The following is a 27,842-nucleotide window of genomic DNA, read 5'->3' as shown; positions in this document are numbered from 1 at the left end:
CTTCACAGGAGCTCTATCTGCACGCGGTCAAGATTCACCGTTGTATTTTGTTTCTAGCAAGTTTTCATTAAAACACGCGGACATGCGCGGTTCGAGCTCTGGCAATGTTGTCTGTTTAATTCACAAATTTCCTGCTACGCGCGACTTACCACAACAATCCTCGAGAAAGTCAGGAAACAAGTAACGTTTTTAAATTACTCGAAGAGTTTTCGATTCTAGTTGTCCAACTTTGGCTCTTGTTGTTGTCACTATTCACCTTGGCAGACATATCTTATGATATATCTTGGTCTTGCAAATCAATAAATGTGGCTGCCATGGTTAAATAGTATTTTAACATGCAGATCGCCCTCTCTCGATCAACCTGTAGATTCCGGTTATATTTTTAGCAGTGTCATCAAATAAAAGTGTGTCCGGGGCAATATGTTGTCTTCACTGATCTGCTTTATGAAAAGACGATCACGTGTTAGAGAGTAAAGCAATCACATTTCGAGAATGTTCTTTAATTTAAGGCATACAACACACGCTGTGATTGGCTGTAAATTTGCTTTGTATAAACTTTCTGTCAGGCCTTCTCTCGTGTCTGTATCAGTCTGTGTGAAGACGGGCGCTATTTTCAAGTTCGTAAATAAATTAGCTTAGTTCTCTAAGTGACTCGCCTAACTTGTTATTTACTTTTATTTTATTCAATCTTTATTCATAACCTTCTCAAACAATTACCAGTTCTGTAAATATTACGCATAAGCCTCACCTCAAGATGGTCAATATAGATGTTCGGATAGAGACATTAATGCAACTAGAAAAACTAGATAATTTAGCTGATAATTTATTTAAATTGTACAAAGGGCATCTTCTCTAATGCCTGTCATAAAACTAACAAAAATACACTACGGCTGAAAAAAAAATTTGTAATAGATACTACGTTAAAGAACGTCAACAGATAAGTTGCGATAACGCCTAGCAAAAGTAAAACCAAAGCATACTGCCTTAAATAATACTTAAAAGGTTAGCATGCCTTCAGTGTCCTGATCAGAAGATAAACATATGCCTTATGTTTACAAATATACTGCGATAAAGAACGCAAACAAGAAATTATCTCTGAATCTGAATCAGGCTTCGTTACATTGTAAACTAACAAAACTATGTATTATAAGAGATAGGAATATATAGTGAAACCTGCATTAAGAGGACACCTTGTTTAAACGGACAGTGACTGCAGTTATTTCTAAACTATTAGCTCCATGTTTTTTTCCTGTAAAACGAACCCCTTATTAGGCAGTCAAGATAGTTACAATAACCAGACACTAGAGAATTAGAGTGTCTCGTGGGTGTCCGATAGTTCGCACACTGATGTTTATTCCTTCAAGACATTTAAACATCTTCAAACACATAAAAACTCCTTGAGAACTTGGTACTACCCTTGATCCTGCAAAAACCTTAGACATAACTTTTTCAACTTGAATTGTGTCAACTGAAAACTCAAAGCACTTCTTCTTCGTATACGTAAGAAGGTAAAATCCTTAAAAGCAAAGCTAATTACGATTGGTAACTTTAGTAAGATGGCTGGCGGAAATGACTTGAAGTACAAATAACTTAGTATTAAAGAAAGCAACTTTGGTCGCATCGCCCAGTTTACTTGCGAGGGGAATGCTGTAGTAGGGAGTAACACAAAGTTTCGTGCTGTCCTCCCTTCAAGCAGGGTAAGTCACATCTTAATCTGCGGTTCCACTTTTGAGTTCATCTAGATCCATGTTCGATTGTGCAGTCTCCACCTGTTCGTCTTTCATTTCATTGGTACAACTGAACGATGATGCAATATTGTAATAGGAATGGGATTCATCCAGTTGATTAAAATCAAAATATGGAGTATCTCTCGTCATCATAACCTCCAGTGATGCCACAATTTGTTCAAATGTAGGTCTGCGTCTGGGATCTCCTTGCCAGCAGTTCAGCATTATTGAATACCTAAGAAAACATTGATGTATTATGTGAAAGTAAGTGGTGCAAGAGCTTAAGTTCTCTGAAAAATCATAGATCAGGTAGTTAACCCAACTGTTACGTAATCATTTTCAGGAATAGGGAAAGCTAGATGCAGCAAAATTATATCCAGCAGTAATTTAAAACTGTCCTTTTAGCATTGGTAGAGTGCCTAAAATATACTGTGTACTGACAGCCGTGAAAAACTGCTAGATCTACATTGTATGTAGTATTTTGACGCAAATGAATGGTTGTGATATCAAATTGAAAAAGTCGGCAAACTTTAGCTTTAAAATTATGTCGTCGCGTCTTGGGAAAACCACTAAAAACTAATTACAATTTGCTTTCCTATTGACAATTCACTTTCTAAGAGCTATTAGGGGAACATGTACATGTACGAGCGGAAGTACAGGGTCATAACTTAAGCGCTGCTTGGACCAAAATGCAGCACAATTGGCTGGTAGTACACCCTTTTATGGTTGCTAATAGTTAAACCTTGACAGCTTTGAATCTGATTAAAGTATGTAAGGTTGCTCAGTTCCAACACTTCCCACTTTGATTGATTAGTGCTGCTTCTGTTTTTCAGTTGACACCACGATAAAAGGCATCAAACAGATGCCCAGCTACAGGTAGCCTGCGAACGCAGACGTATTTCCGGCTGTCGCTTGTCTCCGCCGAAAATAACGTCTGCGAACCCGAGCCAGGAGACGATTTCTGTGACGTAATGACCTTTGTTTCTCTTTGGCCAATCAGATTTTATGGTACAATGAAACTCGAGTGCTCCTCGCAGCGAATACCTCGCGCAGTAGTTCTGGGGTTACTTGAGCTAAACTGTGATTGGTTTAAAATTCCTACGTCACAGAAATCGTTTCCTGGCTCGGTTCGCAGACGTTATTTTTCAGCGGAGACAAGCGACAGCCGGAAATACGACTGCGTTCGCAGGCTAAGCTACAGGTGAACAATGGCCAATTACCTCTATGCAGGGAATCACGGTAGTTATATTCATCAAAACACATATCCAGTCCAAGATGTTGAATATAATAAAACCACCAAGATACTCTGCAGGCATGTCTCACAGAGGGAATTGGCCATTTATAGTTATTGTCTTGACATAACAAATTACCATAGCAACGGTATAAGCTGATGAAACCACCCTTAATTTTAACTCTGTGGTTTATTATAAAATTGAACCAAAAGGTGGAGACAGCAGAAAGCAAATCGTAATTTTTAAGAAGATTACGACATTTTTTAATTTATAAGACATGTTTCGATGTTACTAACATCATCGTCAGTTACAGAATATTTGAAAAACCGTTAGGTTTTATATAGTCCTAACGGTTTTTCAAATATTCTGAACTGATGATGATGTTAGCAAAAAAACATGTCTTATAAATTAAAAAATGTCGTAATCTTCTTAAACGTTATCATAAAATTGTAATGAGCATGTTAAGATACAGCCTTTTTGCCAATTTTTTTTTTAAATCGTCTTTAGAGTAGATTCAGAATCACCATAAATTTTCTATAAAGTTGTCAAAACGATGTCCAAATTTAATCAAAAACGTTCTCAATTGGCAACGGTGTGATGCGTAACATTGTAACGTTTTATACCACTGCCAGCCTGCCATGATAACCATCACGAAGACGTCCATAACTTATTCACTAATGAGGCTAATGGCTGCCCATTCATTTGATGCTATTATTGTGACATCAGCTTAAAACAAGAGGAAGCATTGATCCACCAAAAATGACGTACTGAAAAACGATGGAAACCTGTATGAGTCACCTTAAATTCGTTATTGCATTATCTTTTCTATTGACTTACAGTTCTTCTGAGCAGCTATCTGGTCTTTCCAAGCGATATCCAGTGTTAAGAAGATTGCGAAGTTCTTTGTTGTTAATCCCGGGATACGGGGTGCCACCTGCAACAAAATTTGAGTCATAAGATAACTATTTTCTTCTTTATTTTTGGTTACTTTTCCAGATTTTAAATCTCACTCGTTAAGGACTCACCGAAAACGTCCCGAGCGATGCATTTCGATTGTAATAAATAGCGATTTCGACTGTTTCAAAGAGTGTGCAACATACCTAAAATTTCAAACAAGGTAATGATAAGTAAAGTTGTTCTTACCCATTGTGGATATTTCCCAAAGAAGAATGCCATATGACCACCTGAAAAAGACGCACAGTCACTCACACGATACGCAGTCTAGAATGTCGATAAGTTAACATTTAAGCAGACAATACCTAACCAACCGTTATAATGTTCGTGGCAAATATTTACTATCCTAAGTGTTATATGAAGAAGTAACATACACATCACTCTGTGTTGTGTAGATACTATCATTAATAGATTCAAGTGCCATCCACTTCATGGGGAGTTTCTTCTGCCTCTTCACTTCGTATATATCTCCATCCGTGTAGCGCATCAAACCAAAATCTGCAATTTTAACAAGTTTGTCCTCTCCGATAAGAACATTACGAGCTGCCAAGTCACGGTGGATAAATCCTCCGCTTGACAGGTAACTCTGTAGTAAAACAGGAAAAATGACAGAAAAATTAATCACTCGATAGTGATATCATCGATGTTTGCTGACTTAGGCAGCATGGAAAAGATGAGTGTATGCTCATGTGCCTGTACGTTTACCGAGCTGGTAGGCTAAAACTCTGTTATAATTTGTTGCAAAACAATTTGTTGGACTGCCTTTTTTAAAAGACAGTCGGTAAAAGATAATTCTATGCAACATGAACTACTCAATCACATCGTGCATTTTATATCCGAGACAAACAATCCAAGACCAAACTGTTTGGAGTCATGGCATTTAGTAATTTACGACGGATCGCCTGTGCGTGGCTTTTCGAAAGGCCAAAAACCTGTCTGACCAAACATTACATGATGCAGGCTGTTAAATGCAAGATGCAATAAATAGTTCTCACAATTTGGTCGAAACATTTTCCCACATTTTATATCTTCTTGAAACTGCTTATTCTAGCCATCACGTTGGTTTGTTTCTATGTTTTGGTTGCACCGGAGCACTCTGACGTGGGCAACTCTCTTGCCTCGACGCTTGCCAAGCAACATGATAAACTTGACTTATTTTACAATTGTTAACACTGAACTTCATTTGTCTGGAAGCAAACAAACTTAATTGGTCACTGCAAATTAAGTCACGTGTTAAATCGACTGGTCATCACTTACCATCCCTCGTGCTATTTGCCATGCGAAGGATAACATGTCTTTGGCAATCAGATCAACATCCTCATTAGTGGTCTCTTGCAACTCTTTGCAGGCCACTTCTAATGAGCGTTCGCTAAGTTGTTTCTCTTCCATCTGTATGAAAGGTTTTTCTTCCAAACTTTTGTTGTCTTTTTCATCTATTTCCTCGCCAAAGCTTTCAAATACAATTTGTTCCATCGCCAATCGGTCTGTATCACTTGGATTTTTTTCTATCTGACTCTGACGCTCACAATTTTCAATCATGCTATTTACTTCTTTCTTTTCATCCTTTCCAACCTCCTTTCCTTCATTCCTTTCAATAATGTATCGTTCTTGTTGATTCCCAGTCAAAATGTTCATCGTCTCTTGACTATCCGTATTTTTCTCTAGTTTCGTCTTAGCTGTATTAGGTGCCAAAAGTTCCATGCTTTGAAATAGGGGGAACTTTCCATTGTCAACCTATCAAGCGAAGAATTAACGCTTATTAGTCAATTCTTCCAGTAAACTAATGCAAATCCTGCAATCTGATTGGCTGAGCTATTGCTCATCTATCAGCCATTAGTGTACAGTGTTTGTATTCTTTTAACATACTCTCAGCAGTAGTTTATCTCCTTAAATAAGCAAACCTTACTTGTTTTCTCTTTTCCCTTAGCCAGTTGAGTAGATCCCCGCACGGAACATACTCTAACAGCAGAAGGAAGGGTTCTGACCTCGTCCAGAAACCAATCATACCGAGGACATTAGCGTGGTGACCAATTTGCTTCATGAGATCAATTTCTTCCAGGAACTGTTCTTTGTCTTGTTCATTTGCTAATGCTACGTGTAAATTGTTCCATATCAGTCGGTAAATCTTATCAAACGAAATAAAGGGCGATCAGCTTTTAAGGAAGTAGTTTTTTCAACCGTTCTTCCAAACTAGATACATTAAGCACTGGAATATTTATGATAATAACTTTCTAATGTTTTGTACTGTGTTATTTAGATCGATGCGACCAGGTTATCCACATTTGTTTTTGTTCATCAGTTATTTATTCTACCTATCTGTTTACCATAATTCGGAAGTTTAGACACATTTCAATCTTGTTGGTAATCTTCATGAACAGTTGTTGGACCGTACATGTAGCTAAGCGTACATACCGTTTCATTCCTGTCATATAATCGATACAAGAAAGACCTTATGACGACTCGTCCGTTTTTTAAAATGAAGAAAAGTCTTTAAATGCGTTTCCCTTGCAAGTTTCGTCTCCTTTTGTTTTTTTCTTCAGTTTTTTTATTCTTTTCACGCGAGAGATTGAGTTTAGAGAATAGATTATATTAGTCGATCGGTTTTTTATGGAATTTTTTAAAGATATATTGGCCAAAACAAAGAATTGTATGTAGCAACATAAACTAGTCCAACAGACAGTATTTTTAACGCAAATACGTTTACCTGCTCTGTACACACAGATATTTTGTAAACTAGAAAAGGATATATTTTTACCACTAAGAACTTTCACAGCAATTGTTCGTCCTTCTTTGAACTGCACACGTGTCCCTCTGATATTGCCATCAAATACTTCCACTCCTGGAGAATCTCTCAGAACTGCTTTATGTACTTTCCCAAATGCCCCTCGGCCCAGTTCTTCCAGCAAAGTAACTTGCTCGGGCCAGACCTCCAAGTTCTGAAGAGGAGTGATGTCTGACTTAGACCTAAAAAAAATGTATTGGGCGGTTTATTTCGATAAATTTGCTGGTACAAGTCGCTTGACGAATGAAATCTACAAATTTGAAGAGGAAGATAGCTTTATTAATGGCTTTGATAGTGCTTTTGGTGTCTTTGGTACGCTACAATTGAACTTATCCACTCACTCCTACGTGGGCGTTTATGGTAGCCATTGTAACCTCATTCATTGGCACGCCACAAGGTTATTTATAATAATAATTAAAAACAATATTATGATTATTGCAGTTGAAAAATCTGTATGTTAAATAACTTTGTCAGTTTTGGAGTCCAGGAGGTTGCTACATAAAATAAAAAAACACTTGCCATGAAATATATATTTTTGCAAACTTGCTGCGATGATGTCATCAGACACGTGTGGGGACAGGCATTGAACGATATAATTGGAAAGCACTACACATATTTCACTACACATATGCTCTATAGAGCATTTAGAAATGGCCACGTGACTTCTGAAGTGGTGAAAAAAAAAGCGAAAAAGTGGAGAACTAGGTCGAGGCGTGTATCTTTTCTTGGTTTTAAAAAAAACTTACAAAAATTCAAACTTGCATGTTGGTAAATATTTTTATGAAGATACAGTCTTTGCAACCTTGTGGTTGTTACGTCAATGGTCACGTGAGAATTTTTTTTAGACGGCTTTAAAACTACACTTCATTAATGAAGCATATTTATGTGTGAAGCTGTAGAATTTTAATACAGTTTTTGATAAGAGCCACTATTATTTTTTCCTAAAAAATTCTTGCAGGCGAATATTGCAGTTGAAAAGTTTGATTGCTTACTCCTCGAAGACTTTTACGGTTAGAAATAAAACGAAACTTGATATAAAGGTTCCGATACGTGCTCTTTCCATTTTCTGTATCTTAAGCGCTTCATAGCTGGAAGAGATGTAATTTTTGACATCGCGAGTGCCTGGGCAGAGTTGAATCAAAACGAGGCCGTTTATTTGGCGCCTTTTCAATAACGAGGCAACCTTGGCTGGTCACGTCAGCCTCATGTATCGGATTCATCGTGTTTCCAGCTCGTTGTTCGGTGATTTGGTCACTGCTTTTTCTCGTACCTTTCAATTTAGAAAAGGAAAAATTTCCTGAACAATTTGTTTTGTTGCGAATTGATTTTGTTTTGCCGTGAGTTGATTTTTTTTCGCCGTGAATTGATTTTATTTGGCTGTGAGTTGATTTTGTTTTGCCTTGAGTTGATTTTGTTTCACGGTGAATTGATTTTGTTTTGATTTTGTTTTGCTGAGTTGATTTTGTTTAGCCGTGAATTGATTTTGTTTTGCTGTCAGTTGATTTTGTTTTGCTGTGAGATAATTTTGTTTTGCCTTGAGATGATTTTGTTTCGCTGTGAAATGATTTTGTTTTGCCGTGATTTGACTTTGTTTTGCTTTGAGATGATTTTTTTTGCTCCGAGATGATTTTGTTTCACGGTGAATTGAATTTGTTTTGATTTTGTTTTGCCGAGAATTGATTTTGTTTTGCTGTGAGATGATTTTGTTTTGCCTTGAGATGATTTTGTTTCGCCGTGAATTGATTTTGTTTTGCTGTGAGTTGATTTTGGTTTGCTTTGCTGTGAGTTGATTTTGTTTACCCTTAAATTGATTTTGTTTTGTCGTGAGTTGATTTTGTTTTGCTTTGAGTTGATTTTGGGAATTGATTTTCTCTCCCGGTGGGATCGCCACCTTGCAGTGGTGAGGCGGCTTGTGTGTCTCCAAGGCCCCGAGAGCTATGCCGGCAGGAGTCTTGTATTTCCGGCAGGGTCACCTATGCAGGACAGGTCAGAGGCTAGAGGCCAGACAAAGAGCGATCCCCTGGTCCTCTAGGTTTGGGGGTTGGGCGTAAGGCCAGCAACCTTACCCTATAAAACATTGCATATGCTACAGAAACGAGAACAGAGGTAGACTAACTGGTTGTGATGGACTTTCGGAGTCTCTGACTTTTATGACTGTCAACAGCCAAAACCTACTGGAAATAGCTGATACGAGGACGAAAGCCCTGAACACCAAAACCAAGATACGCCTTGGTTTCTGGAATGTAACAACAATGTTTGAGGTAGGAATGCTGGCACAGAGAGATGGGACAATATAAACGGAATATTCTTGGGGCAAGTGAAACGAGGTGGACTGGCTTGGGATCTTTAAAAGTCAGCACAGGAGAAAGTGTACTCTTTTCTGGTCGTGAGGATGACTATCATCGTGAAGGCGTCGCTATAATCCTTAAAAGTGGCGTAAAAAATCATTATTTAGAATGGAAACCAATCATTAGTAGAATAGTAAGGACCAGAAATTTTCTGGAAGACATACCAACTTCTGTAATCCAATGTTAAGCTCCCACGAACGACGCTGATGATGATGAAAAGGAGCATTTCTACAGTACCCTGCAAACTGAAGTGGCGAAGATTCCTAACCAAGATCTATTCCTCGTTATGGGTGACATGAATGCAAAAGTCTGCTCGGAAAACAACAACTATGAAAGAGAAATGAGAATGCATGGATGCGGTGTAATGAACAGTAATGGTGAAAGGGTAGTAGAATTTTGCAGCACCAACAACTTTGTGATTGGTGGTACCCGTTTTGCAAGACCTGGTGCTCCCTAAATGGACGAGACAAGAACCCAATTGAGCACTTGTTAATTAATGGCAAGTGGCGAGGCTCGCCGAGATATGTTAAGGTACGGAGAGGGGCAGATGTGGCTGGCGACCACCACCTTGTAACTGTTGAAATGAAGCTGAAGTTAAAACGGAGTGGACCACCAGTGAAAATGATATAGCGATTTAATATGAGTATGTTGAAAAACCATGCAATGAAGAAGACCTTCATCCTACAACTGCGTAACAGGTTTCAAACCCTGACTGTTGAAGGGAATGGAGACGATGCGGAGGATGATATGCAGGAAGACACAGAGAATGTTATAGACAAGCACTGGAAGAACGTAGTGAATCTGTATACTGAGTGCAGCAAAAAGACCATTGGGTATATCAGGGCGTAAAGAGAGGATAACTCCCGAGACATGGACTGTGATTGAAGCAAAGTCAAAGAGGCTTAAAGAGAGTCTCAAAGTGAAAAGGTTAGTGAGAAAGGACAAGCGGAACCACCTAGATGATCTTACTAGTGCTGCTGAGAAGGCAGCGGCAGACAATCAACATGGGGCCCTGTACCGCATCACAACGCCATAACTGGAAGAGGATATACAACTGACACATTGATCAAAAGCTTTTGACGACAGACAAGGATCATAAAGCTAGATGGGCCGAGCTTTTCAAAGAGGTGCTAAGCAAAGACCCACCTGATGAACCAGTTGACACACAAAGAGCAACGGTAGACTTGGAGATCGATACCAACCCGCCATCCAACCAGCAGGTCATTTCGGCTATTAAAGGGTTGAAGAACGGAAAAGCACCTGGTTTGGACAATCTCAATGTCGAGTTGTTCACAGCAGACCTCAACTTTGCAGCAGAAATCCTGCTCCCACTCTTCACTGAGATATAGGAGCAAGAGAAGATCCCACTTGACTGTACCAAGGTGGTCATCATCGAGATACCTAAGAAGGGTGCTCTCTCTGACTGCAGCAAATTAAATGGAGAGGGATAACACTGTTATCTGTTCCAAGCAAACTTTTCTGCAAGATCATCATTCAGCGCATAGCATCAGCAGTCGACCAGGCTCCCAGGAACGAACAAGCTGGTTTTAGAAAAGGCAGAGGGTGCACTGACCAGATATTTGTTCTCAGGAACATTATCGAACAGTGCTCAGAATGGCAACGCAGTCTTTATATCAACTTTATTGGCTTTCGTAAAGCTTTTGACAGCATACACCAGGACAGTCTTTGGAGGATCCTGAAGGCCTATGGCATTCCAACTCATGTTCTGAACATTATTCAGCTGTTTTACCTCAATTTCTCCTGCAGTGTCGGTACCAGTGACACCTGCTTTGAAGTTATGTCCGGGGTACGTCAAGGCTGCGTGATGTCAGCCCTACTTTTCATATCTTGCAATTGACTGAGTGTTGCGACGAACTACGGAGGACCAGGTCAGTTGGATCCGGTGGACGTTGCTCTCAACGCTTGAGGACCTTGACTGTGCCGATGATATAGCTCTGTTATCACACACATCGACACATTCAGGAGAAAACGAATAGGCTTAACTGCTTTGGGCAACAGGCTGGACTAGCAATTAACTGCGATAAGTCGAGGGTTATGTATGTTGGGAACAGAATGGCGGAACCTGTAAGAGCTGAGGAGCACAAATTAGAGTTTGTTGACACTTTCAACTATCTTGAAAGCACCATTTGCTGTGATGGAGGTGCCAGCAGTGACATCCGCAATAGGCTCAGCAAGGCAAGATCTACCTTTGCGAGGTTGAAGCAGGTCTGTAAATCGAGTCATTATAGCACAAAAACTAAACATAAGATCTACAGATGCTCTGTACTGTCAACACTACTTCATGGCTCTGAGTGCTGGAGGATGGTTAAGCAAGATCTTGACAAACTGTCCAGCTTCCACACAACGTCCCTGCGTAGAATCCTACGCATTTTCTGGTGGATGAGGATCTCCTGCAACAGACTGAACAACAATCCTGAAGCAGCGGCATTGCAGGGGGATTGGGCACGTATTACGGAAATATGGAACATCTATCACTAAGACTGCTGTACATTGGACACCAGAAGGAAAGCAGAAAAAGGGCAGATTAAGAACAACATGGCTCAGGACAGTAGAGGAAGAGCTACAACAACATCATCTACGCTAGAGCACAATCGAGAAGGCCGCAAAAGATCGGTTATAATCAGTGAAAGAGCCTCGTTGCCGCCCTATGCGTCCTCCAGCGCTATGGGGATGACTGACTGAAATTATTTTTTGCCTTGAGTTGATTTTGTTTTGCTGTGAATTGATTTTGTTCCGCCGCAAGTTGATTTTGTTTTGAGGTGATTTTGTCTTTTCTTTTATCTTGTTTACTTTTTTAAATTCAGTTCGTGCTCTCAAAACTTATCCTACGTTGTATTTTCTATTTAACGCATATTAGATCACTATTGATCCAACGTCTACCAGCAAGATCATCGTCCACGGTTGCTCGCTTAAACATTTGAAGTCAGAAATTACACATTTTACTGACCATTTTCTCCTCCTGCTAGCTCGCTGTCGCTTCCTGTCTAACTTTCTTCTGTAGCATAAAGTCGCCACGATCATCACCAGGAACACAGACATACTTCCCAAAGTAATACCAATTGTTTTTTCAATTGAAGTTTCTGCAATTCGAGCAAAAAACATATAGTAGGTACAGATTAAAGGGTTATGTGGTAGATTTCCAATGATATATTTTTTGGTTAATTTTTATGTTAGAGACGCATAATTCTTCTGGAGGGATATGGAAAAGATTTTAATAAGTCTGGCAAAATCTTTAGAATCTTGTGCTAAGAACTAAAAGTTGAACCTTGCTGTGTGTGAGTAAAAGGACGGTCATCAGATGGATCTGCCACATGGCGTGCCACTATAAAAATAGGTGCAAGAAGGATAACACTTGATGACGAATTATCTAAGTCTTGTAAATGAATATACGAAAGATCATATAAGTCTGAAATGTGGAGAAAGATGTAAAGACATGAATATTCTTAGATTATGTATATAACACATGACACTTCCGTTTTCGAATGTATTTGTTGTCTGGATGGTGTCGAAGTAATTTTGGAGCAAGCCTGTAGACATTAGCTATAGGCCTGATATGACGCACATAACGTCTTGCAGAAATGATATTAGCATCGAAAGTACGGCTAGTGCTGTCCAAAACCAAAGTATGATATCAATTTCAGTCAAGAATTAATCTTTTGAGTAAAGAAAACAACGTGAGAACTCTGAGGTTTTAAAAATTACCTGTAAGTCCTGCACGCGATTCTGTTGTTATCTGCTGACTGGTTGACAATTTGCTTTCCCCCATCTCATTCCAAGCAGACACAGCAATTTCATACTGAGTGCCACACTGTAGTGCCCACTGATGGTGAGTCACTGAGACTGTTGTTATGTCAATTTTACTCCAGGAATCTTCCTTAGTTCCGTCACCATAAATTTGCCTGTAATAAATAGTGTACTCAGTCAGCGGACATCGGGCATCTTCATTGACTCTCCATGTAAGATTGACCCCGCAGTTTGACTTCTCCAAGTTCGCGATGACAGGTGGTGATGGTTTGTCTATGAAAACGAATGAACGAAAAGGAAGCTAGGTTAACAAGTAACCTAAGAATTGAACTTAATAGACCTTTCTCGACTGGGCGGTTTGTTGCCCCATTTCAGACCATGTGATGATACTCTTGAGAATTCTTCCTTTCAAATTTTCAAATAGTCGTGTGTATATGAATAAATAATTTTTAGACGGATAAAGGAACAATTTTCTAGAGAATATCACGTGGCCTGTAATGGGAAAACAAACCGCCCAAAGCGAAAAAGGTGTATTAAGAGAAGATGACACAATAAATTTATTTTTTGCGAAGTTGCAAAAATATGAGATAACTTTAAAATAAAAGGGGTTTAACTCTTGTAGAAACCTGTACTTAACTCCATTTAGCCGTCTCCAACAACCAACTAAGGTCGTCTCATAGCTCTTCCCGTCTCGACATGTGAAACTAAAGACGCATAATTCGTCTGGATTATACCTCTCCAGAATTAAAGAGCCAGATAAAGAGATCTTGCCCACTTCAAGGGATAGAATGCGTCCTTTAGGCAAGGAATTTTCTGAACATTTTAGACCTGATTTTAGACCGTTTGAACTTGGTTTTTGGAATTAGCTTAATTTAATCTCAGTGGAAACCGTTTTAACCGTATCCCTTTAGAACATTTATTTTTACTTATTCTTTTGCTTCTTTGTATATCCTTGGTGAACGTTCAACAGTTTCAATCCTTTCACACCACCGTTTCAGTTCCACTGAGGCTTTCCTAAGATCGCTCAACGTACAATAGCAACCTGACTATATGACTGTTACCTCCACCGGTTGTTACTTTCCACAATCTGCTGTCGTTCAGAGATGTCTCCCTATTCGTACTCCACGCTGTAACTCCGATCTCGTAATCCTTTTTGCAGATCAACCGAAGAATGTACTGGGTTGTGTTCTCCGTCACCTTCACTGACGTCCATTCAGTGGAAGTGACTTCTTTGTGATAAACACTGTACGCGTGCACCGGGCATTGTCCTGTTATGGGAGCAGTCCACTTTACCAATACAACAGAGTCATTCACTTGGTTCGCGGTTTTGTTGATAACTGGGAAACCTAGGAGGTTTAAGAATAACACTTCTTCAAAGTTGACAAAAATAGAATGCTGGTTAACGCTATCCCAGGATTAAAAGTTAACCGAAGTATCAATTTTTGTTGTGTCGAAATGTTTTCCACTGCTTATGTTTTGTGTAGTTCGAGATTACGCAAGCTCAAAGCTGAAGAACAAATAATATAAACAGAAAGCCTCACGGAATAACTACAAAACTGAAATATAAATTCTCGCTAATCCCGAATTAGCTTAGGGCCTGTTTACAAGGAGAGAGGATTACCCCAGCACTCACAAATTTCCTGTTTTTTTCGTCGTGTTTACAAGGCAGCTAGGGTTACCCTGGCAGCCGGGTTACCTTTTTCCCTTGTAAACACTCCAGGTAGGGTTAACCCGCCTACCCGGGTTAACTTTGTAATTGTTTCCAGACCCTTTGAGTGTAACTGCGCATTAAGTTGTCCCGGGTTGTAGGGTTACGCTACCTGTGAAATTTTGCTTGTAAAGCCGGGCTATTTTTTGCCCTCCAGCTAGGGTTAACTCGCTTTCTATGGTAATCCTCCATCCTTGTAAACAGACCCTTAATCAGGCTTTGAACAACCCGGCCCTGTTGTAAACACAGGACCAATGGAATATTTTCAAAATTTCCTGAACTTTAAGCGGTGGGCAGACAAATGTTATTATTGTTTTAAATTAAGGGCCGTTTATACTTTCTATTCCTGTAGTTCAGCAGTTTCAAACAGGTGCCACATTTTTAAAACGTGCCTTCAAAGTAGAGCTAGTTTCGTGTTTGGTTTAAAACTCGATTTAACGGGTAGAAAATCTTCTTTTAACCGTTGAAGGAACAACATTGAATTATAATTACAACATGGCTAAACAAACTGCTATGATATATCTATAGTTGAAAGAAAGAATCGGGACTTTCGAGCGAATATTAAGTTTTTTAGAGCGCCGGCAATATGTGCTATTTTTTATGTGCAACTTGTGTCGAGCGGACCGAACTTCAATCAATCCTAGAAAAATTCAATTAGAATTTTTAATCAAATAAAACTCGTTTTAGTGATTGACTAGGTAAGGCCTTTGAAATCCCAGCTTATGAGAAAAATCGAGTTTTCGAAGTAAAGTCAGTGGTCGGTTCTTACTAAATCGTTATTCTTTGTTCAGTTTCGTTTTGTAGAGTAAACACTTCAGCCGGTGTTGTTATACATTTGTACCACAGGAATGTTCGGCCTTGTTAGTATCGTTTCTTCGACTGCAGCCACGCTGAGAGGGATACAAATCCTAAAATCTAAATACTTCAGTTCATACATATAAACATGAACGTACCTCTGAGCAAATCAACGATATCATCTGGTGCAGTGCTGAGAATATAAAGATCCATGACTGATCCATAAAGCTGGTGCTTCGTGTCGGCCCGAAACTCTGGCTTGTTACCAATGGTACAGATGGGTTCACCCAATTTTTTGAAATAATCTATCCCTTGCCAGACTGATGCATATTCTTGTTTCTTCCCCTCAATGTACAAGCTTAAATCATCCGTATCTTCATTGAAAGTAATAGCAAAGTGTGTCCAGGTGTTAAGTTGTATTTTTTCGTTGCTCTTTAAAAGTTCGCTCGGATCGCCGCCCAGGATTACTGTCAAGCGAATCGCTTGATCCTCTGGTACGGAAAGCAAGAAACCATTTCTTCTACCCGAACCTCTTATGTCGGCGTAAAACGTTGGAAGCTTATCTTTTGTGGTAAACTTTAAATACATCCATATGGAATATGTAAAACTTTTGCGTTTATTGAGGTCTATGCAAGGAGCTGTAACGTAGGATATTGATTTATTGAAGGTAAGCGACTTGCTTTCAGGACATCTACCAATACTGAATTCCGAATCATTGTTGTAGCTGAAAATCAATAAGAAGAGGCAAGAAAATCTGTTTCCGTTTAAAATATATTTAAAATATTTTTCAGTTGACCCATTTAATTCCACAAATTTCCTCAAAAATGGTCATCTCAGCTGCATATGCCTAATTCCGGCTCTCTTCTCAACAGATTGCGGCCAAATCACCCCGAAAGCGGTTTATACAGATTTTTGTTTGGGCATGCGCAAAAAGTAAACTTTGGAGATTTTGGTTTCACCCATTTAGGCTTTTTGCTTTTTTTTTTTGGTTTTACCTTTTTTTTGTCCGTTTTCTTTTCTCTTTCGTCCTTTTCTAGTTTTGCTGAACTTGCAATCAATCACCTATGTTCCCACTGGAAAAGGTATCACCGAAACGTCAAGGAAAGTGGTAATTTGTTAATGAAAGTTTCCAATGGTATGGAGGGTCACGCTTTCCTTTCGCTTTTCTTTATACGTTTATTGCAGTTATCTCTGACCTAGTTCACCCCATTATGCTCATTTGAAAGCCTTGTCAGACTTCTTCCTATGTTAAGGAAGATCAGCTGAATATCAAAAGCATCTCCTGGCGTAAAAGGTAATGACGTCACAACTGGTACAGGAACGATGCTTCCTCGACGCCGGTTTTGTCAGCACATAAGTCACTGACCAAACTAGAGCATGTTATTTTATCACTCCATGTAATAAGGTTTATTAATTTTGATTGGGTATACTGATATCTAGACGAAACGTTTTCGTAGAAGGCGGTAAGGACCTTTATAATCTATCATCTTAAGCCTCCATTTTTACCAAAATTGTCTTTGGCAACTATAACCATCTGAGAGACCATGATCTAACCCACTTTCTCTTGTAGCCATTCAACCGTTGCGGCGAGGAAAGAAAAAGAAGGAAGAGAGCGAACGCTAAGAATTGTTGAGAATCGTATTTCAACAGCGCTCTCCCTGTCAGAATTTGATTTTACAAACTTTTTTGGAAAACATTTCACGTTATGAATTTAGTATGTCGAGGATAATGTGGCAACCTGTTCAATGCTTTAGTGCGCAGTCATCCACTGGCCCGATGGACCACGGTGGACAGGCCAATCTACTTATGCTCTTGATTCCATTGCTCAGAACTTTAAAGACCCTTGACGAAACTTAAAAGATATAGATTTTCTCAATACGATAGGTAGTCAGTCATACAAGTCTTAATCTAAAATATTCAGCAGCCATTTAACTGACCCGATGTCGACATCACTGCCATCTAACTTCCAGTACTGATGACCTACCGAACCTGAAAATCAAGAAAAGCCAGAGATCTAAACTATATTTCTTACCCGTTTTGCAATATTTATCTGAAAAAGTCTTAGTTTGAATGAAATAATAATTATGATAATAATTATAATAATAATTATGAATTTGTTGTGCGCAAATTCCATACGTATATGTTCAAATGCGCATTACAATTAAAATACATAAAAAATAAACGTTACACGCTAAAAGTGAAAATTACAGCTTAAAAACTAAAATTCTAAAAAACTAAGTTATAGGTTAAAAATTACAAGCGTTAAAGTACAGTTTATACCTAACTAATTTTTACTAAAATCTTTATTTAAATAACTCTGCTGCAAATGTTTCCTATTAGTTTCCATATTCTTATTTTTCTATGGTTAGTATTTGATAAATGCGCTTCCCTAGCCGTTTGATATATGCATTGTTATTTTATTAACATACAAGAATGATTTATTGCTCAGACTGTGTCTAAACCAGCGCAAACGAGCACCAAAAATACTTTCAGCAGATAAAATAGAATTACATATATATATTTATTCTACGTAGATGTCAATTTCAGCTGAAATAAATTTAAAAAAATAACAACTTACCTAAATCTAAATTAGCAAAGACATTCGAGCAGCCCTGTCAATAGAATAAAAATTTCATTTTTAAAAACAATATACTTATCGGAAATTTCGTTGAACTGAACAAATACACTCTCAATTGTTAGACTAGCACTTAGACATAAGGAAATGAATTCCTGACCAACCCAAGCTCTTGCCAAAGAGTCAGGAAATTTTTGAATTATTTATATTATTTTTTTAATTTTCCAACGTTAACTTTATATGTACTGTCGTCTTGTTCCCTGTGCCATAACCAAACAAATATACATAGTGCGAGAAGTCTTGATAGCCCATTCCAAATGGCCATTTGCTTGCAAGCAACGCAAAATAGATAACGGAAATTTTGTTCAGGTGCAAATGGAAACGCAGTTGTGATACACATCACCAATTTGAGAATTTCAGAGCAACTTGTGCTCAAAACAAGTTTGTCGGCAGCGAGTAAAGGCCAGAAGAAGTTATAGAGTACGTACTGCATGTAGTCTGTTGTTTCCTGGAGTTTAATCGCTTTACGAGAAAAGCATAATCATCATAGACTTGACTTAACGAGAAGCTCATTCGACAATTCGTTCCTGGTTTTCATCTGATAGATAAACGAACACCACACAACAACAAATTCAGAGCCATCTCAAGAAGATAGATGTTTCCAGGTTTTCGGTAGTTTTAAACCAAGCAATACAAGAGCTCAACTCTGTCGCTGTGAACAAAAATACGCCCCGCTCCACAAAACAATGAATGAACGAACTTCCTAAGCTGGCCGGTGACAGTCCTGCCATCTTGAAAATATCTTGAAATAAATGGCGCGGCAAGAACTTGACAAGATCCTGAGTATTAAGTTCTATGTCGAGGTCACAAAAAGAAACGGAGATGATAACGAACTGGAATCCCTTAAAATCAAGCAGAGTGCCATTGAACGGTATTTTAAAGAGAACAACTATCCACTGGGCATCGTGCACTCGAAGGAGTTTCACAACTCAAAAGAAATCCATCGCAGAATTGCACTAGCTGCACCTTCAAATTCCTTCTCCAAAGACAACTAGAAGTCTCAGTCTCAACCACAGAAGAAGGGAAGGCCTTTCATCATTGATTCGGTGACGAGAATTGAACTTTTATGCATGAAGTAGGCTCTTTTCGTTCTGACTTCACTGCTTGTTTCTTTGTTAACGACTGGGCCACACTACCAAGTGCTTTAAAGAAACTAATGCCGAAAACTATTTTTAAATACAAATTGAAACAGTTTTTATTGAACCATTTTAACCTTAGTTAGTAGTATTTTAATTCTTGTTTTAGTTTTTAATCTTAGTTAGCTTACCGCATAGGTTTTTGTCCTTTTTATTGCATTTTATGTATTTTAAAGGTTTAACATTTATTTTCTCAGAGGACCCTCCTGAAAACCACCTTATGGTGATTGGAGGCCTCCTCTTAAAATATTATGTATTATTATTATTATTATTATTATTATTATATTATGCTTGAAAGAGTTTCGTCACATGACATCGTTTGCATACCAAATGAGACGTTTCCGTTTCCGCTATTTTTAACAAACTGGCTGATGGAACAATACACCAAAATCTAAAATTTAAGGCGATTAAATAAATTGTGCGATTTCAAAATGGATCTAATAAAGTGGCAATTGAACTTCGTGTCGTGCAATTTTGTTCTGAAATCATACTTGTGATTTCAAATTGAACTCGCGCTGCGCGCTCGTTCAATTTTGAAATCACGCGTATGATTTCAGACCAAATTGCACTCCACTCAGTTCAATTACCATTATTTATCACTGTGCTTACCACAAGTATGATCCACATTAACATAATTATACAACACCACCTGCGAGTAAAAAGCGATATTAGTGAAGATCGAATGGGCACAAATAATAATTTTGTCGACACGGAGCAGAGATTTAGCTTCGATTGTACTAAGCGAAGGATCATGGTCAGCGCGTTTGTGAAAAGTGACAGTTGAGTGTCATTCTACGGTCAATCTTCCTACACACAGCTTTCGACAGGTTTGATTTGTTTTTGTCTGCGTCTTGTTAAAATAGTTATTTGACTTTTCTTTGGTTATGGTCGTCTTAATAATAACCTTAAAACTTCAAGGTATCACCATAGCATTAGTCAGGGGTACACAGTCCCTATTTTTCACGATAGTGGTGTTTCGGGGTCACGTGTCCGGCTGTGGTGCGCTGGGCTATTAGAGTATTTTCATTCTGTTTGCTGTCTATCATAGATTGTTGGTGACTAACTCTTGCGTACTAGCGCCGCGAGCGGTGATATCGCCTGGATTGGCTTCAGGATATCGACTGGATTGTTCAAAGTAGAGGCCACTGCATGGTTAGGCAACGTCTGTACATGTTTTTCCGGAACGCGATTGCCAACACATGAAACCGGAAGATCTCCTTCGTCGTCTCGTAATCCAGTTCCAATTTTTTTCATTTAGAGACTTACTAGTAACTACTTATGTACGTCCAAATCATGAGGAGCATTGCACAGCGGACATCAAGTAGCTCCAGGCTTCTTTTCCTCTCTGTTATTTGGGTTACTTTTCACTACTTCTAGAGAATCGCTTGCAAAGGCACCGAGTTTGCATTTCTTCCGTTGAAACCATTTGACCTTCTTCCTTCAATAATAATAATAATAATAATAATAATAATAATAATAATGATAATAATAATAATAATTTAAATTACAACTTTATTCATAAAACTATCCGTCATACACTATTTCAAATAAGTAATTTTCCCTCGTGTCTAAAGATGTAAAAGTACAATGTATTTCAATTATCTCTTAATATACAAATTGTTTCGCCCCTCATAATAATGATGAGAATATTTCAAGAGGGAACCCAGCTTTTCAATGGGCCCTTTAAAAAATCGAATTAATTAATTAACTAATTTTAAAACAGCCTCATCCTAATTTCCCTGACTCTACCTCACTGAAAAAGTGCTACTGCTGTCACAGATTTACAAGCAATTCTTGATTTTCTTTGAGGAAATTGGCAGAAGGTGGAGAAGAGGAGGATAACCCGTATCGCTTCTGTGCAGGCGTCTTATTGGGGCGAGTTAGTGTTACAACTTCGCGACCGCCATGTTAGACCGCCATGTTAGACGGTGGGGGATGCCTATCATTTAACCCCTTGGTAAAGCTTTCTTTCTCTAAAAACTCTTTTTCCTTGGCCATCGTAGCTTTAGAAGAAACAAAACACAAACCGCGGTGATAAACATGGAACCAAAACGCATGTTAAACAAAGTTAACTTCCTTGACGTTTCGTATGTACAACATACATCTTCAGAAGTGACCGTTAACTAGATTACAATCGAGAAGAAAAAGAAAAAGACTGGTATCTAATAATATGTAACAAGACTAATAGTTAATAACAAACAGACGAGTCTGCGGGAGAGAAAAAAAATGAAAAATAAAAAATAAAAAAATAAAATAAAAATAACAATACAAAATGCTAGTACAGAAAAAGTTTTTCACTGCCAACGTTTTCATTCAAGGCTGGCTTTAAATCACGAATTAACAATGTTTCCTTAATTTTACAATGTATATCTGACCTACCAGTTGCTAAGATATCAAAATTGTCCCATTTAATATTATGACCCGTGGAAGTAACGTGATCCGCAATGGCTGAGGTGTGACAGCTTTTAGCAAGGGCCTTAAAATGTTCAGCTTAAAATAATTTTCCGAAACCCCCGCAGGTTCAGCCGTTCTCAGATGTCTAAGGCGGTTTACAAGGCAAGCTGCTGGGTCTGTGATGATTTTTATATAGGAAAAACAAAGCGTCGACTACACGATAGAAAAACTGAACATTTTAAGGCCCTTGCTAAAAGCGGTCACACCTCAGCCATTGCGGATCACGTTACTTCCACGGGTCATAATATTAAATGGGACAATTTTGATATCTTAGCAACTGGTAGGTCAGATATACATTGTAAAATTAAGGAAACATTGTTAATTCGTGATTTAAAGCCAGCCTTGAATGAAAACGTTGGCAGTGAAAAACTTTTTCTTTACTAGCATTTTGTATGGTTATTTTTATTTTATTTTTTTATTTTTTATTTTTTATTTTTTTTCTCTCCCGCAGACTCGTCTGTTTGTTATTAACTATTAGTCTTGTTACATATTATTAGATACCAGTCTTTTTCTTTTTCTTCTCGATTGTAATCTAGTTAACGGTCACTTCTGAAGATGTATGTTGTACATACGAAACGTCAAGGAAATTAACTTTGTTTAACATGCGTTTTGGTTCCATGTTTATCACCGCGGTTTGTGTTTTGTTTCTTTCTTTCTCTCTCCAGTCTTCCACTGCATGAAAAATTCTAGATGGCGGCTAAACTTTTTACGATGTGAGCGCTCGCTCGAAAAAATCTCGCCTGCTCTGCAGGCTAGGTAAGTTAGGGCTTTGTTGGTTTGGCGTTGTCCCGGTTGCTGGTTAGTGTACAGGATGGTATGGCTGTTATCATGGCTGAACGGATTATGTGACCTGGGTGTAGGAGGCAAACGTTTCTGCTCAAGGGAGGCAGATGTCTCATCGACTACATTAAAGTTCAGTGGGGCAGTCACGGGCCCTTCGTTTACCACAGAAAAACTCCGGTTATTGTGTCTTTCTTCGAAAGGGTCTTGAATTGATCAATTGTTGTCAAAACAGTGATTTACCTACACTTGACTGAGATACAAGTGTCCCAAGTTTTGAAGACGTATTTTTTGCCCATTTTTTCTGGTAAATTTTCTTTCTCGACGAATTTTTTCACTTCCGTCTTCTTCAGTATTCGTTACGGCTTTAACTTCGAGTTTAGCGTGCGCAAGGCTATAGATCGTTTTCACTGTCACGCAATAAAAAAATAAATCGAAAACCATCCAGTGGAAAAAGCTATGAAATTATGATGTTATAGAAGATAACTAAATAAGACACTTCTCCAAGTTCTAGGCCTGTGCGTTTCCCTAAACTTCAGATATTCGTCGAAATGTTTCGCAGATATTTACAGAGCCCAGTGTGAAAACGCCATGTTGGTGTACCTCCGTGGTACACCAATATGGCGACCGGAAAATAGTGTAAACATCTTGAACTTACTTTGGCTATCTAGGCGACTGATTATCAGTACTGATCAAACAAGCATTTACATAAGCACTTTTCCTAATGCTCTAACTGCTAAAAAGGCTCAAAATCATGGGATAAAGAGTATATATTTTTCGACAAACTCGATCATAGCCTTGTGTCACGCACCTCCATAACCCTGAAATTCAAATGCTCTGGATTCCAAACGAAGCACGCTATTGAGCTGTAGAATTGTAAACAGATATAAATATACCGCCTCTTATGCCTGATGAGGATAAAAACTTTGGTGGCTCTTTAGTTTTGGATTTTAGAAAGTGATGACGTCACGTGAAAACTATTCATACTTGAGTTCATCTTCGTCGGCGTCGCATATTCCACAGGGGCACCCAACGACCGTTTTCTCTCGAATGCTGTTAGACGCTGTTTTAGGCTATCTGGAGTACTTTTAAAGCTCTGTAGGTTAATTTTAGGTTGCACTAAAAAAATTTTATCTGTTCGGATATTCTAGGGGAAATTGAGTATCCTCGAATTTATTAGGGCTTTTTTGTCCATTTCCCGAAAACCTTAGGTCTTATCGCCTTTCCGAAAATGATAGCTGGCCTTTTTTCGGTACCCAAAACGACATTTTCAACAGTCCGAAAACAACAGCCGTTAAATTTCTCATATCACGAAAGTTCGAGGTGCCAATTCTCTCAAGAAAATCAGAGGGGATTAAAGGCCTTCCGAACAGATAATTTACCGAAACGATCCGTTGGGTGCCCCTGATTCCACTCAGTCTGTTTTCAATCTCGCGAAATGTACAGCGATGGAGTACGTTTGAAGAAGTGGATTAGGATCTGTTTGATTTCTTTGACTTGCGGCTTTGAAATTCTCGGCCGGAGCGCCTGGATAATCGACTTCCGGTTTTATTTCGTATAGTCTTTCATTCAATCCTCTTACGTGTCAAAATGTTCGCAGTCTAGGAGTTTACATTTCATCAGTGCTTCAAATCCATTCGTTTCCAGAAATATTCTCTCGCTCTTTAAGAGATCTACATTTGCCTAATCCGCCATTAGATTTATTACTTTGTTCAGCTGTTTCTTCACGATGGCCGGTCTAGCGTAACTGAAATGTTCTTAACTTGAGCAAGTGGAGCTTATGAATCAACGTGTTCTAAATAAATGAAGCACTTAGTTTCACAGATCTTACAACCAACGTATCGATTATAAATAAACTCACAATGACATTATAACGTACCTCTCTCCACTAAAAGACTTCCTTAGAACTCAAAACATAAGCAAAACCATCCACGCGAGTCTCATCGACGCAATAAAAATAAACTTGACACCGATAGTTTGCGGGAAACTCAGCACTACGATGACGTCAGTCACGTTCCCAAAAAATCGAAGGAAATGCCTTTCTCTACAGTAGATGAATAAATGGATTCTTGGAAATTCTTTCCCTGTAAACAGTTTACGTGTGAAGACTATTGTCTGACATGGCACCGAACCTTTGAAGCGGACATTTCATCATGTTTGGTCCCTACGTGCCTCAAGGCTCTTCTACGGCTGAACTGGTCCGCGAGGAAAAGGAAAGTTCTGATTGGTTCACTTCGCAGTCTGAATTTTGCAATGCGGACCGCTAAGATGGACCGCTCTTGAACTTATTTCGGCGAATTGATTTTTCAGTTCATTGTGCAAAAAATACCAGTTGATTATAAAGAAGAAATCTCTTTACTTTCATATTTCAAGGACAGTTTTAGTTAGATGTCCACAAAAGCGACGTGAGAAACGTAAATAAATGCCTACTTTTTGCGCAAACGTTTTATGAAAATAGATTGCAGAGTCACATCAATTTATCAGCAGATTAAAAAGAGCCATTATAATAAATATTTTATTGAGCTAGCTTGTTCGGTTCATATTGGAGAATATTGGTCTCGTTCTTTTTTGCATGTTTATGGACCTCGCCAGTGGTTCGTTTATTAACCAGCAAATAAGGCCAATATTTCGCCAATATGTGACGCACGCTAATTCCCAACATGTATAAATTTTCTTGGTTATTGCCTCTCTTCCTCGACATTTTATTAATTAGGCTCAAAATATATAAATACAATATGAACACTCAACTATGCTTCCTGTTAGTTTGGTATTCAGATCACATCCGTCATAACCTAAATGAACAACGAAATCATCTCTGAAAGGGAGCTCATTGGAGCAAAAGGCGGCAAAAGTCTTGAAGTAATAGTTGATGATTGAAGGAACTGATAGTAATCGTCCTATTTCAGCAGTGAAACAATTTAAACTCACTCAACATGCACTCACGCCACCATGACTGCTTAATGGAAATCCCCACGCCAATATCGTTTTACATCGTTTCCAAACAACGAACGAGGACGGGAATAACATTTCTTCTTACTTATGATTGTATAAGGGCGAAAACAGACAATAACATGTACCCTAAACAGATCTAGCTTGATCATCGTAATGCTTAACATTTTAGTTAATGTTTTACTCACGGCGCTGCTTCAAATTAAAATAACAGCTCAGGGCATAACTACAACAAGTAAACCTTAATTGCCTTACCTCCAAACAGTCATTCTTAATATATACTATTCTGATAATATAAAAGAGAAAAGAAAAAGAAGAAAACAGAAAAGCAAAATAGGCATGAAAAATTCAGCGTAGCTCCAACCTTAGTCCCTTTTCTCTCCGGCCGGAACGTGTAGAATGTTGAAGACGCTTCAGCTTTGAAAAAAATTAGATACCTGCTCTGAGTCATCTCAGATAGCCTCTGGAAATGATTGCAATATCGATGTTTATAGATATTGATATGAGATGACTCGGAGCAGGTGCTTCCTTTGAAAAAGAATATCATTTTACAGCGGAATAACTTAGAGACAAACGTGAAATACGTCAATCACAGACAGCAATACAAACTAATTGAAAAAACAAAACCGTAAATAAACAAAAACAATAAGACTGGAACCTATGACCGTTCTGCACAATGGGCGTCGGCGACTCTGGCTCTGAACTATAGGATTTTGGTAACGACTAGACCGGGCTCACATCTAGGTTCAGATGTGGCACATGTCACGTACAGCACGCGCGCTCAGTTGTTGGTCACGTGCGAGAACCGGAGAATAAACGCGAACCTCTACACAACGGCCACCATGAGGACAGAGGAAAGTGGCCGTTGTAGAGAGGTGGCCGTTAGAGGAGGTTCGACTGTTCTGCCGAGTTCTTTTCTAGAATGAATCAATCGCGGCGTGATCCTTAAAAGAAAGACCGAGCCGCGGCATTTTCCTAGAACTGTCCTGAGCGCGTGAGATTTGATGCGGACAATGTTCTGTTCAGAATCTTTACTGGGCAGTGATTAGACGGTATTGACCGTATTGTGCGGTGTCCTCCATTCACCAAGGAGGCAGTGAAGAAGGTTTACAGGCATAAGCTTTCCTTTTCCTTTTCTGGCGGAGTGCACATTAGCGTAGAATCCATAAATTTTTCTATGGGGGATATTGCAACACATTTATAGTAAGAAAATTACTTGTCGATTGGCATGCTCTTCGTCAGCGTAGAATCAAACCAATGCAAATTTGCTTTACCATTTTCGCAGAACGTGTCTTACCCTGCGAAAACAGCCGCCCTTCTTCGCTCCCTACCCAAGTGGCGTTTCGCACACTCGAGCCGGGAGCGAAGAAGGACGGCTGTTTTCGCATGCTAGGTGCAATGTACTTTGCGAGAATATTCTCTACCATTATCATATTCTCCACAAATAATACCCTCATATTTTTTTTTCAGCTTAATGAGCCATTATATTTTCTTTTACTCTAGCTCTGGCTGCGTGTTCACTGGACAAGAAGGGTATGGAACAAGCGCATTGCGTATATTTAGATGTATGCTAGCGTCTGCAAGAAACTTTATACTTAGCAAATTTGAAATAGCAGGTTTTCAATAAGACGAATAAAATACAAGTTGTATTTCCCAACATCTGCATGATTCGTTTGAACGCCGGTGATCTTGCAACAAGAAAAGTTTGAGAGGTGGACACGGAGAACACTGACTATTTAGTAGCTGAGACTGGAAGTGTATGGAACTAGCTTATTCCACGTTGAGACGTGTCAGGTAAGAAACTTTATCGTCACATAATCACGTTTTCATTGATAACAGGAATACTCCAGCTGTTTCGGCTAAACGTAAAAATCAGTTAAATCAGTGACATCTCTGCATGTCTCAAACAGACGAGTTTCAAGACCCAGGAAACAAATATGCTTTCTTCCCAACCTGCCTGCGATTCGCCCAAACACAACTTGAAAAAAATTAACTTCAGCTCGCTCGGACGTGGAATATATAACGCCGAGCTCTTCAAATAATGTAAAGAAAGAAAAAGGCAAGTCTGGGTTTATCCGAATCACGAAGAGTAGAGATTTTTCTTGGCAGTTTCTTTGCGAGAATATTCTCCAGTATTATATTCATATATAAGGTATCGTTATATTTTTTATTGAGCCATATGAATTACTGTATTTTTTTAGTCTAGCTCTTGCCCTAACTTGTTCGATCTAGCAACAAGACAAGTGTCCAAGGCACACAGGAAGAACAACTAAATGGCTCCATGTTAGCCAGAAGTTTATTTGAGACGTGAAACTTTATCCCTCGGCAACTTCTAAACTAACTGCAGCTGTTTACCACATCTTAAAGGTGAAGTCACGACATCGTAGCATGTCTCACTTCTCAACTTAAGTTCAGTAGTCTATAGTACGACTCACTGAAACACAGAAAATCTGAACTTCAGGTCGTTAGGACGTTTAATATGTGACGCTGAGATTTCGAAATAAATGGAAGAAAGAAGAAGTCAAGTCTTGGTTTATTGTCTCAGTAGCAAAGATATGAGATTTTCCTTGAAACTGA

At 38.7% G+C, this 27,842-nt stretch overlaps 1 protein-coding gene across 5 annotated transcripts; it reads right to left on the bottom strand.

The window, feature by feature from the left end:
* Positions 1 to 450: 450 nt before the first annotated feature.
* On the bottom strand, positions 451 to 27,707 carry LOC145482663 (uncharacterized). Of its 5 annotated transcripts, XM_081461278.1 has the most exons (16): positions 25,630 to 27,707; positions 20,349 to 20,520; positions 19,692 to 19,731; positions 17,890 to 17,923; positions 17,249 to 17,300; positions 15,470 to 16,035; positions 13,870 to 14,154; positions 12,767 to 13,081; positions 12,012 to 12,144; positions 6,669 to 6,877; positions 5,820 to 6,004; positions 5,171 to 5,647; positions 4,288 to 4,499; positions 4,103 to 4,143; positions 3,797 to 3,893; positions 451 to 1,962 (listed from the first exon to the last, which is right to left on the bottom strand). In XM_081461278.1, the coding sequence occupies exons 3-16, from the start codon at positions 19,713 to 19,715 to the stop codon at positions 1,710 to 1,712; spliced, it is 2,883 nt and encodes a 960-aa protein (XP_081317404.1). In that variant the 5' UTR covers positions 19,716 to 19,731; positions 20,349 to 20,520; positions 25,630 to 27,707; the 3' UTR covers positions 451 to 1,709. The 5 variants fall into 5 exon arrangements, with proteins under 5 accessions (XP_081317404.1, XP_081317400.1, XP_081317403.1 ...); XM_081461274.1 differs by lacking the exon at positions 20,349 to 20,520 and having other exon boundaries at positions 24,196 to 27,707; XM_081461277.1 differs by lacking the exon at positions 20,349 to 20,520.
* Positions 27,708 to 27,842: the final 135 nt, after the last annotated feature.

Source organism: Orbicella franksi, chromosome 3 (assembly GCF_964199315.1).
Source record: "Orbicella franksi chromosome 3, jaOrbFran1.1, whole genome shotgun sequence".
NCBI classification, from domain to species: domain Eukaryota; kingdom Metazoa; phylum Cnidaria; class Anthozoa; order Scleractinia; family Merulinidae; genus Orbicella; species Orbicella franksi.
This window is presented reverse-complemented; position numbering and strand designations above follow the sequence as displayed.

Coding starts and splice junctions, on each gene's coding strand:
- LOC145482663 (XM_081461273.1), bottom strand. CDS start 25,812: ATGATATTCTTTTTCAAAGGAAGCACCTGCTCCGAGTCATCTCATATC. Junction 5,648..5,819: donor TAAGGGAAAAGAGAAAACAA/GTAAGGTTTGCT, acceptor TTCGCTTGATAG/GTTGACAATGGAAAGTTCCC. Junction 1,963..3,796: donor GATAGCTGCTCAGAAGAACT/GTAAGTCAATAG, acceptor ATGTTTTCTTAG/GTATTCAATAATGCTGAACT.